The sequence below is a fragment of the Phalacrocorax carbo genome, chromosome 4, assembly GCF_963921805.1.
Source record: "Phalacrocorax carbo chromosome 4, bPhaCar2.1, whole genome shotgun sequence".
NCBI lineage: Eukaryota > Metazoa > Chordata > Aves > Suliformes > Phalacrocoracidae > Phalacrocorax > Phalacrocorax carbo.
The window spans coordinates 34,132,895-34,144,595 of NC_087516.1; the positions used below are offsets into that span (position 1 = coordinate 34,132,895).

At 40.8% G+C, this 11,701-nt stretch overlaps 1 protein-coding gene across 1 annotated transcript; it reads right to left on the bottom strand.

The window, feature by feature from the left end:
• Positions 1-302: 302 nt before the first annotated feature.
• FRG1 (FSHD region gene 1) lies at positions 303-9,619 on the bottom strand. Its single transcript, XM_064449532.1, has 9 exons — positions 9,456-9,619; positions 9,080-9,147; positions 7,208-7,330; positions 6,202-6,259; positions 5,900-6,014; positions 5,464-5,568; positions 4,618-4,709; positions 3,471-3,581; positions 303-2,463 (listed from the first exon to the last, which is right to left on the bottom strand). The coding sequence occupies exons 1-9, from the start codon at positions 9,515-9,517 to the stop codon at positions 2,427-2,429; spliced, it is 771 nt and encodes a 256-aa protein (XP_064305602.1). The 5' UTR covers positions 9,518-9,619; the 3' UTR covers positions 303-2,426.
• Positions 9,620-11,701: the final 2,082 nt, after the last annotated feature.

An 11,701-nucleotide genomic window follows, 5' to 3' on the forward strand; every position in this document is an offset into this window, starting at 1 on the left:
TGACAGATTTTTAATGTAATTCTGAAGTTCCTTATGAAATTGGAATTTAAAAAGTCAATTCTGCTAATTATAGTTTCTTTTTGAAGATGTTTTACTGCAGTCTCACTACAAACACTTTGATATTCCCAGCAATTGCTTGCTTTTTGAAAGAACACATAGTTAGTAGAAACTGGTAGGAAAAAAAGACAACCTTCAGCCAGTCATGCTATGTGGGAAGCTTAAAGAGTAAACTCAAATAAAGTTTTGTACTAGACCTGGCAATAAAATCTGTGAAAACTTTAAAACGAAGCTATTGAACTTGATATGGTAAAGAGGTCAAGCACTTCATTGTTTACATGACCATCTGATACTATTACATTTTGGCTAACAGTATTTCCTGAAATACAATCATCGGATAGATATGGGGGAAAAGACTTCTCTAGATCATTTAAGTTTAAAAAAAAAAAACAAAAACAGCTACCACAGGATCTTTTGCACCCCTGAAACTGAGGGGAAAAATTCTCATTTGACAGTTTTACTAATTTTCTTTTTCCATTCAGTGTAGACCTTGCTTTTAATTTCTTGGCATTCTGTTACAACTTCTATCATCGTTAAAATACAAAACCTTATGGAGCAGCTGGAATGACAGAAAGGTCTCCAAGGATGTGTCCATATAAAAAAGTTATGACTACAACTGTCCCAACATGGCTGTACAAACCAGCTCCTGAGAGGGGGCATTTTGATTTCTCATTCAGTATCTCCCCCTACAGAAAAAGCTAAAGTGGGAAGAAAAGGCACTCATTCCAAAATAGATATTCATACAAGGAACTAGTGAGTGTCCCTATTCTTGTAAAAGGCATATTAAATGAATAGTAGGCTTAACAGGTATAAAACAAATAAATGTTACTATCTTAGAGGGAAAAGCCCTGTAACAAAAATCTCTGTACTCAGCAGGATAGAGCTGGATATGGAAACGTTAAAAATGTCATCAGAGAAAGGTCTGGATTTTTGTTTGCTTTTCTAGAAACAAATGAGTTTCTAAGAATCCCTATGTTACATCATGAACGTGCCCAGCCCATGGAGATTTTCTTCTTTTGGTTCCATAAAATCTCTATGGACTATAACATTTTTTTCTACATTCCTGGAAAAATGTGCTTTTATTGCTAACCTCGGCTAGCCTTCCCTACCCAGCTGTAATTTATTTTCATGCTGAAAAGTCAATAGAGGGTTTAAACAATTATGACATACTTAAATTCTTCCTGCTTCTTCCTCAAGACCAACTGCCTATGAAATTAGACCGCTATAAACTGTCATTACTGACTAGACTTCATGGGTCTGTTCTTGTGCACTGCTTAGATGCATCATTACCCTGCATGAGCTTACTGTTTTGTACTATGTATGCAGTTCAGGTTTGAACTGTCAGTTCTGACAATTTCAAACTGTCAAAATTGTCAAGGTTTGGAAATAGACAGCTAGGAGAAGCTCCATTAACACAATTCACATTTTTAACATAAAAATCCTCAACATTGTTACCAAGTAAACTTTATGATGCAGATTACAGAAGCTGTGGCAAGAGTAAGCAATTGTTCTGACTGAGGCAGTTCCTATGGAGATGTTGTTACTGAAAATCTTCTTGGGTAATCAGAACAGACACAGGTAACCATGTTTTATATGGGATGCTAGGAATGCATATTAGACTATGACCTTAAGAAAAGTCCCTGCTGTTTTATTAAACAAATTTAAGTCCGTGCTGTGGAGAAACCAACAAGTTTGCAAAATGAATTTTTGTCTTCTTGTAAAATAAGCAGGCTGCTAACACAGGAGTCATCCCCTTTCCTTACGAAGCACCCGCATTTTCATTCGTAATAGGGTTCTTGCGACTTGTCAACAGTCTTTCCAGCATATGGAACCTGAACAGTGGATTTATTTTGAACATTGTTTTATGAAGCCTGAGTATTCTGGCCCAGTCCTCATCTGGTGCAGTGCAGAACAGCTCCACAGATGTCCCACTCAGGATCTGGTATGACGTGTTCCAAGACACACATTTTCAATTGCTTCTTCAATACAGTTACATATTTCTTAATGGTTCAATGCGTTAACCATATTTTACTTTTGAACTTCATCGTCATTCTCTTCTGCCTTTAATGTCTTCTGCCCTGTCTCTAAGGTTCTTTTCATCAACCTTGGAAGATTCAGTGGGTCAATTTCTTTTCCATTAAATAATTATCTGACTCTTTCAATAGCATGTAGTTTTAGAGTAAACTTAGTATTCATTACTGAAAGATTACATTAGTTTGGTGCTTAATTATAGCTCTCAGGTGATCCTTTAAAAATAACATAATAAAAACATGAGCAAAGCACCTTCAATAAAAAATAATTATAAAACATTTTACTCTTCAATTTGACCCTATCATCACAGATGCAGAAGAAAATGGACCAGCTGGCTGTCATTTGCAGTATCTATCCGCTTTCACTTTTGCTCTCCTATATGGAAAGAGTAACGAAACAAAATTTAGATTAAGACCAGATACAATTACATCTGTGTGCTTCATCTGCCTCAAAGCGTTAAGGAAGCATTGAAGGCAATTTTTCATAGAATGGTTTGTGTTGGGTACTTAAAGATCATCTAGCTCCAACCCCCTGCCATGGGCTGGGACACCTTCCACTAGACCAGGTTGTGCAAAGCCCCATCCAACCTGGCCTTGAACACTTCCAGGGATGGGGCATCCACAGCTTCTCTGGGCAACCTGTTCCAGTGCCTCACCACCCTCAGAGTGATGAAGCCACATATAAAAGGAAAACACCACTTTGGATCTTTGGATCATCATGAATTGTGTTTTGTCCGCTCTGAGGAATGCAATTCAGATTCAGTATGATTTGAAACTGACACTCAACCTGTGACGGCCCAGAGTGTTCTCACATCGCTTCCGATTATTGTAAATAGGTTTTTGCATTCCATCCACTGAATTAATGCAAATATTTATACTGTATACTGATACAAAATGTTTCAAAATTCAAGACAGTTTCTATAGCCTTAGCTCAGGGGGAAAAAATTATTCCCACTAGATAACATGAAAACATTTCTTAATAAATGCTCTTTCACTTTAAAATTCAGCTTTCCCCTCCCCAGAATGTTCTGGTGCCATAGGTATTGAAAAATATTAAAAATTAGTTAAATTTTTGTGATTTAAAAGATTAATTCCTCAACTCCTCTGTACTAAACAAACTGAACAACCTACTTAAAGATTTCCAAAAGAATTCATTTCTGGGTAAGTCCAAACCTGCCAACTGCAGCTAAAACCCAGTGAAAATTCAGAACAGCAGCAACAAAAAACGCCAACCCCAGAACTCAGGGAGAACACTGACCAGAGAAGAAATGCTCAGCAGCCCACCCCCATGAAATCTGGCTCTCTTTTGTACCCCAGGTTTACTGTAATTCATTCTTCCAGTAGTTTTTAAATCAGTACATTATTTCTTGTATTTTGAAGTACCTGTCAAGTAGCATTTCATGAAAAGTGCCTTCTTTCCTGGCTTTTCTGAGGGCTTTTGTATCTTCTTTGCTTATTTTAAGCTTTTTGTCTTGAAAACTTTGGAATTTCTTTCTGTAAGGGGGGAAAAAAAAGTATAACTTCTTTGAAGTTTTGTGTTTCAATAAAAGAACGTCTGTGATAAGAATCTCAACTTCTGTTACGCAGTAGACAACTGGCCTAATAAAATCCAGCATGCCAGCACAGTATGAGAGACTGCACTAAGACTTCTGTGGGTGAAAACTATCTTTTTTTTTTTTTTGGCAGTCTAAGAGGCCCCTACATGATTAGCATGATGTGATTCCTAGTTCTAAAGAGCCCCTTCTTCAACTACTAGCATGACAAGTCAGGGAGCAAAAGCATATTGGGTGTAGGTGGCAAGGTGCTGGTAGTGGGGGAGCTGCAGGAATGGTCTCTGTGAGAAGAGGCCAGGGACTGTCCCATGCTGGACATCGCTGGCTCCACAGCAGACCCACCGCAGGACACAGTGAGTCCATCAGAAAAGCTGGTGGTACCTCTGGGAAAATATATTTGAGAAAGGTCAAAATGCCACACAGGCCGAAGAGGAGATAGGAGAAAAGTGCACAATGGCAGTGTGAACATCAAGGGCAGAGAAAAGAGAAGGAGGAGGTGCTTCGGGCACTGGAGCAGGTATTTCCCTCTAGTCCATAGACAGGACCACGCCAGAGCAGGAGAAAAGTGGGAGAAGAAAGGAGTGGTAGACAGAAACCACTATGTATTGACCCATGCCCCCCATCCTGCTTGGGGGAACAGGTAGAGTAGTCTGGAGTGAAGCTAAGCTTGGGAGACGGCAGAAGGAAAGGTGTTGTTTTTAAATTTTTGTCTTTGTTTCTCACTACCCAAAGCTACTTTAATGGGCAATTTAATTAACGTTCCACAAGTTGAGTCCATTTTGCCTGTTACAGTAACGGGTATGCAATCTCCCTGTTTTTTTCTCAATCCATGAGCTTTCTCATCTTATTTTCTTCCCCTGTCCTGCTGAGGGGAAAGCAAGTGAAAGGCTGGGTAGGAGTTTGGCCCTTCCACCAAAGGCCGCCCCAAAGAGAAGCAAAAAGGTACTTTAGCCTGTTACCAGCTCTAAATAACGTACACGTAATTGATTTCACACTGTTTAACGTTTCCTTTGTCTTCTTGTGGAACATCATCTTTCTTCTTAGCTTCTCTTTCAGCACAAGTACGAATCTAGTCGTTGAGAGAAAAACAAAACAGAACATGCCTATTTTTTAAAACCAAAAATTAGAGATTAAAGACAATAATATATCCTTCGTAACAGAATAAGAGTCACAGGGACTTTTAAGTTGACAGCTTTCAAACTGGTTAATTCGCAACTGGACACAACTGCAATAAAAGCAAGAGGTCCCAGAAGTATGGGAAATAAGTGTAATCCTTGATACTACTGTAAGACAATCGCCTTCATCTCAAAGAAGCACCATTACAGTTCTTAGTTTTAGCAGGGGTAAAGTGCCTTTTTCAGAGACTGACTTAAAAATATTATTGCTCTGACTAGTAGACACATATCTCTAGTTGGAGGCACACATATTTTTCCACGTCCGGATGGAGTCAAAGTAGTCTTTTTACATTCTCTTACCTGAGAGATCTCCCATTACCACAATGATACAGAAACACTTCTCTGTCCCTGCTTCAAACATAATTCACCTCTCCCATACCAAGCTGTTCAGAACTATCTGGAATATCACAGAGACTGTCTTGCCCCCCAGTGTCTTGCCCTTCTGTAATGGTAAAACAGCTTCCTATCTCTACTGGAAGTATCTCAGTTTATGCAGCCCCGGAGCTCATTTGCCTTTCTTGTGGCCAAATCACTTGGCAGTTTATAGAAAACAATTATAACTGTATTAATGGTAAATTTAGCACACAGACACCTGGTTGTTTCAATATCCGCACCAATTCTGTATTAATTGTAGAAGTTACAGAATACCTTTATCATTTCTTCTTCCCCTGCAGTTTTGCTTTTGGCTTCTATGTCTCCTTCTTCGTTACATCTAATAAAGCGGCTATTTGCTGCTAGTAATGCCATTTTCTTCTGCAGAAGTAATATCACATATTGTTAGTATTTATAGCTCTTTTATTTGTAAGATTTATCCTCTGCAATACACCAGAAAACTCTGTAACTGTGTTTTATTCTTTTGCATATTGACATTTCAATAGTTAGCCAGCAGACTTGCTGGCTTCTTTGTTCTTAGGATGCTTATAGCTGCCAGAACGCAGCAGTCAGGAAAACAGAGAATTAAAAGTTACAATATGGAAGAGATTGCAAAAGGCTTTTACTGCACAGACAAAGAACATCAATACAGATTAACTCAAAATACTGTCAAATGCTACGAACAGCAAATGAATTACTGCAAGCAGCTTACATCTTGGAAGACAGGTTCCCATTGCTCTCTTGATCCTATTGCATCTGAACGTCCAATAACGAGTCCATCTGAATTTATACCAAGGTATTTGCCATAACCAGACTTCAGAGCAATCCTCAAAAGAGAAAAACAGGAAAACAATAAAGAATGTTTTTAATTCAAGCAATTCACAATATCCAACACACTGCAAACACATCATTAGTAGGTAATGTATTTCAAGAGAATATTAAAATGTGTATTCATACCAGAAAACAAAGATAACAAGTATCAAAACTTGTAACATTTTTGTTTACAGTAATTACCTCGTGTCAGACAACTTTACTGCTGTAAACTGTTCAGGAGGACTGGGGCCTTCATCATCTGAGGAATGAATTTTTCATGAGTTAGGTACGAAGTATTAAACATACAATATTTTAACCTGCAGTTTCAAAAAGAATTAAAGAACGGCCATTGCGAAATACTATGGAAAGCTGCAATACTTAATTTCTTTAAAAATTCCTTTTTTAAATATTCACTTTTAAAAAAGCAATGCCAGCGCTCATTTATGTTCATATATTTAGAGTACTTAAAACAAGACAGAAAATAAAGGCAATCCTTGTGTAAAGAAATTTACAGTTGGGAATGTTTTGTAGTTCTCCAGGTGGCTCTGAAAGACTTAATCTCCTTGTAACATTATTTTTTTCCATAACAAAATATATTACGGTTCAGCTGTCGTAACATGACTTAGTATCCTAAAAGCTACTAGCCTCTCCATCCCTCAAAACCAAAATGAGATAATATTGCCATCGTTGCTTCGATCTCACTCTGGAGGTGAAACACACTGTCAGGGTTCTGGAACAGTCCTTGTCTGACTGATGGCTCTCGAATTCAAAGTAAGGACTAGTTAATGGTTCTATCACATTAGCAGCCCACTTGTGCAGCAACAAAACAAGTATATTAAAACAAGGATGCAGCAGTAAGCCTTGAAACTCATCTGCCTTGAGTTTCACTCTTCAACTGACACCATAAAGTTTTTATAGGATTTAATAAAAGTTACACTGCTCTTTATCTAGCAAGTAGTATGGCCTTTAACAGGTGATCGTCTCCAAGGCAGTTCAATTTATTGTACACATAAACCAGCATGAAACTAGTGAAACTGATTGGTAGTCATTAGGTTTAAGTCATCTGCATGCTACAGCTAGGATTATTGCATTATTTGTAATAAACCGCTTTTAGCTGTAAAACTGCTTGCCTTTAAGAGATGCTACTTTGATGCTTTTATGCCTTTCATTACTGAAACTGCTTATTTCCAAATTTCCTGAAACAAACCTTTATGTGGTGCTCCAAGCGTAAACAAGCCATTGTCGAGGGCATGGATGTAAGCTCCTTTATCCATTTCTATAGCTATAGTTCCTGTAATTTCACCGAAATTACTGACAGCCCACCAGTTTCCTAAAATACGAAACCATGACAGTTAATAGAGTAATTACAATTTCTGATTACAGTAGTTAGAGAGGACAAAGAAATGTCACCTCTTGGAGAACTGAAGTTCTAAAGATAAAATGGCTATTTCTATCTCAAGATCTTTGCGCATTATTTTACACTACAGAGCCAATTTAACAGTGTTGCTGCTGAAACAAAGTCCTGCTGTCCTACCCACCCTGCCATCCCTAGTCACAGGCTCCCATCCTTCATCCCTGCTTTGTGTTAAGCCACAGAGCAAGTTGATCCATTCAGCTGATCCAGCAAAGATACACCTTGCAAAGAAGGTATCTTTTTTTCCTCTGGACCAGCCTCCTGCAGTTTTGGGGTCATATCCAATTATTAGATTCTCCAACACAACAGAAACAGACAAACTATCTCATCTTGCTGTCATATTACTTCATGTGAGCTGTAATCCCAGTTGTTCAAGCCAATCAAAGTTAAAGGTAGCCCTACCCACATGCATGAATTAAAATTATGACTTTTTTTTTTTAAACAGCAGTAAAATTTTCTCCTGGTATACACTCTCCTATAAATATTTCCCTCCTGATTAAGATAATAACTATTTTTAATTAGTCTGAATATGATGCCTTTTTTCCACACGGTAAATTTGGCAAGTCAATCTGCCTTCAGCAGAAATAGTCTTCCCCTATCTTTAAACAACATATGGAGCTAATCATCTTGTCCTATACCGTCAGGGCTCGCAAATCAACGTACAAATTTTCCAAATCTCTCCCATTTTGAAATTTGGCTAACTAAAGAACGTAGAACATCTGTGACATTCTTCTAGTGTAAGACACAACAGCCAGTTTTCTCATATATTATGATTTGTTTTAACACAGGCATAAGGATGACTTCCCCTTGGACTGCTTTAGCTTATGCCAGTATACACATAATAATAAAAAGACATGTATCCTGTAACATGTGCTGTGCTACAACATATATCTGCATCTCTCACAACTTTGTGGGTTTTTTTAAAGCTAGTTTTGTTTGTGAACTATGATCAGTCAAGGATGTGACAATGCCAAAGGGTGACAGTCAAGTTACTGCTCATGACCACATATACTTTGATCCTACTTTTTTATGAGAAAGGAAAAAATATAATTATATTTTGTTACTGGTTAATGTTTGTGTCTCTGGTTCCAATTAACAGTAGCAAATTTATAATTTGAACACACCACAGCAGTCAAGCAAGTCTGTCAAATTAACATAAACAAACAAGACTCTTTTCCTTTTGAAATGATTTAAGGTTTGAGTGAACTAAACACAGTCAGAAGGTAACTAGTGGCAGAGTAAGAACAGAAAGCACAGGTGATCCAACCACTAATTTCCAAAGTAACAGTAACAAAAGATGTAAGTAATTTATATAGGAATGCACTCATTGTATAACAACATTCCAGTGCTAAAAAGTATCTCCTCCTGAAGTAAATGTCATTGCAGGGTGTAAGGTGGGGGAAGAGGTCCAAACTGATAAGTAGCTTGACGTTATGTAAGAACATACTTTAGCTAAACAGAGAAGGACAAAATCCATCCCACTGATGTCAGAAGTTCCATTTGGAGCCTAGGAAGATCCCAACGTACAAATAACACGTTGTAAGAAACAGTTATAAGCCTCTGTAGGGACCACGCTCAGCTTACAAAGTCCTATAACATTCTCTTCAGCGTCTGCTATCCCCTACAGCTTCCACACTGTCACATAACTCCCGGAAAGCGGCTCACCAACAATATCCAGCTGCTCTGCCACATCCTCTTCCCTTTTCCTTTTCTTCTCCTTGTGCTTCTTCTTGCTGTAGAGGGAGACGCAAAGAAGTACGAGCGCAGCTCCGACCGGGCCCCTCCACAGCGAGCCCTCCTGCGGGGCGCGGGAGGGACACCCCGAAAAGACCTGCCCGGGCCTGGCCGCACGCCCCCGCAGCCGGAGGGACGGGACGGGACGGGACGGGACGGCCTGGCCTAGTCCCGCTCCGCTCCGTTCCGGCCCCCGACGCGGCCCCAAGGCGGCGGGGGGAGCCCGGCGGAGGTCCCAGCCCTAGGCGGGGGGTCCCGGCCACAGGCAAGACCGAGCCCGCAACACGGCGACCATCCCACCCCTCACCTTTTCTCCTTCGCCCCCTTGAGGACCAGCTTGGTGGATTTAACGCAGGAGTACTCCGCCATGTCGGGCTACGGAGAGCGCGGAAGGACACAGCCACCCCGCGACCTCCTCACAGACGGCAGCCCCGGAGCGACAAACTTCCCTTCCGCCCCCGTTCCGCTATTCCGCGAGCATGCGCACACCGGCTGCCTGTGGGGCGCGTGGCCGCGGCGCCGGCGCATGCGTGGCGGGCCGGGAGCCGGGCGACGGCGCCTACTCCGAGTTCCCCAGTTGCACGCAGTGGGCCCTGGAGAGAGGCTCTGGAAAATAAAACGCGAAAAGTTTTAAATTACGTTCAAGAGCGCGTTCCTCTGTACCTTCCGCTTCTAAGTCTGGCTTGGTTCCAACGGTTGCTCTAGGGCTTTGCAGGACTGCAGGCCCCTTGCGCTAAGAAGGAGGTGCCTACAGCTTCCTCTGTGGGGCGCAGTGGTAACCTGTTTGTGTGTGCATTGAAAGCATACCCAATGGACCCACAGCAGAGCCCCGGGCCTGGGCCCCCTGCCAAGGGCAGCAGGCTTTGCCGGAGCCGTGAGGGCATTGTTACTCAAAGGCTGGGCAGCAGGCTGTGCTGATGCAGGAAGAAAAGCTTCAAGGGATGCTTGTGAAGAGAAGTTGGAGAAATAAAGCTCGTAAGTCAACCAAGCACACCAAACTAGGGGCAAAATGAAGTTTATGACAAGTTACTGCATCCTGCTAGCCACTTGGTATTTCAGAGAGTAAAATCCACCTCAGGCTTCCCCCTAGGCGTATAACTACCTTCTTCTCACACAGTGAATACGGTACTCAACAGGTACCACCACTCCTTCTTTGGGGAATGGTCTTACTAGTACATGTGTGATTAGACTCCCAATTAGAGCAATAATTTGTGTTTAGTTTTCTAGTCTGTTGTTTCTACTTCACAGTAATCTAAAGGGTTTCTATGCCCAATAGGTTGTCTGCTGGTTATAATAGCTGGTCAAATAAAAGCCATCACCCCTGTCAAGTCGTCTTACATGTACACATACAGAGATGTTTGTATTGGATTGCTTCCTTTTGGTTTCTGATTTCATTACCTACCTAAGCATGCAAGTTCTCAGCACCTCAGAGGTATCTTCCACAAGTAAGAAATGAGTGTCTCATACATGGTTATGTCAGGGCCTTTAAAATCACTAAAATTATGACCAGGTGCTGAAACTCTGCATGTGTAATCTCCCAATGCATGACCCTGGAGTTTGTGGATGACTGCAGGCACCTTCCATAGAAACTTTGATTGGATCTACTTTTCACCAATTTCTATCTATGTGTGTGCCTAACATGACTAACCCTGTATTTTTATCCGTGAAGCTGGAGAGGTCACGCCTGCCATGTAAAATGAAAGCAACAGTAATGGACTTTCAGGAGCTTTTGGCAAGTCCTGCATTTTGGAGCTTTGGGGAAAAGGGCATTGGGAGGAGGCCTGGGCTGGTCAGCAAAAGCAATACTTGAATCAAGGTACTGGTGCATGTAAGCTCAGAATACTGGTTTTGTGTCTCTGGTATGCTACTTTCTTGCTGGTGCCTTCATCTGTTGCAGTTTGTCAGTGAAAGACCGTGGTCTCCTTGATCAGTGTTTGGGAAGTGGATAACTTGAAACAGTGTGTTGCTGTAGTGGATGGTATGTGAGTTACCAGTCCCAGGAACTTGTATCTTGCAATTAGTTCTTCTAGTAAAAGCTGAAAAAATAGGCAGTAGAAACTTGCAGGCAATGTTGGACAGCTTGCTGACCACTTCTGATCTTTGCATAGAGCTGCAATTGGGGAAGTATTGCAGCAGGTTGTGAAGGTCCTGCACATCTTACTGTATGTGAAGGACGAGAGAGGATCCAGATTTCCAAATACAAGGTCGAGATACCTGACCAGACTACTAGTGATCCAGCTGTTTATTTCAATGTCACCTTCAAGTACATTCGGTTTTCTGTTCTCCTATTTCTAGAGGTTGTTGCCTGACTTCTAGAAGCCTTTTGCTGCTGTCTTAGAATTTTACAACCAGTAATAGAATGGTTGTTCCTTAGTTTGCTTCCTTGTTTTTGGTGGCAGATACAATGGCTTGTTCACTGTTAAAACATTTTAGTCAATATGTTCATATTTTGTTCTACATTCTCATGTCTCCAGCCCTTAGGAAATTAGTTCGGGCTAACCTCAGCATCAAGCAATTTGAGCAAATATAGTTATAATTGTATTTGACTCTCAT

What these genes read in the sequence shown, in the direction of transcription:
- FRG1 (XM_064449532.1), bottom strand. Translation starts at nt 9,517, where the DNA reads ATGGCGGAGTACTCCTGCGTTAAATCCACCAAGCTGGTCCTCAAGGGG. An exon ending in GGGAAGAAGAAATGATAAAG is followed by an intron (nt 4,710 to 5,463) that starts GTATTCTGTAAC and finishes CTCAACGACTAG; the next exon opens with ATTCGTACTTGTGCTGAAAG. An exon ending in CAGTGTGAAATCAATTACGT is followed by an intron (nt 3,582 to 4,617) that starts GTACGTTATTTA and finishes CCCCCCTTACAG; the next exon opens with AAAGAAATTCCAAAGTTTTC.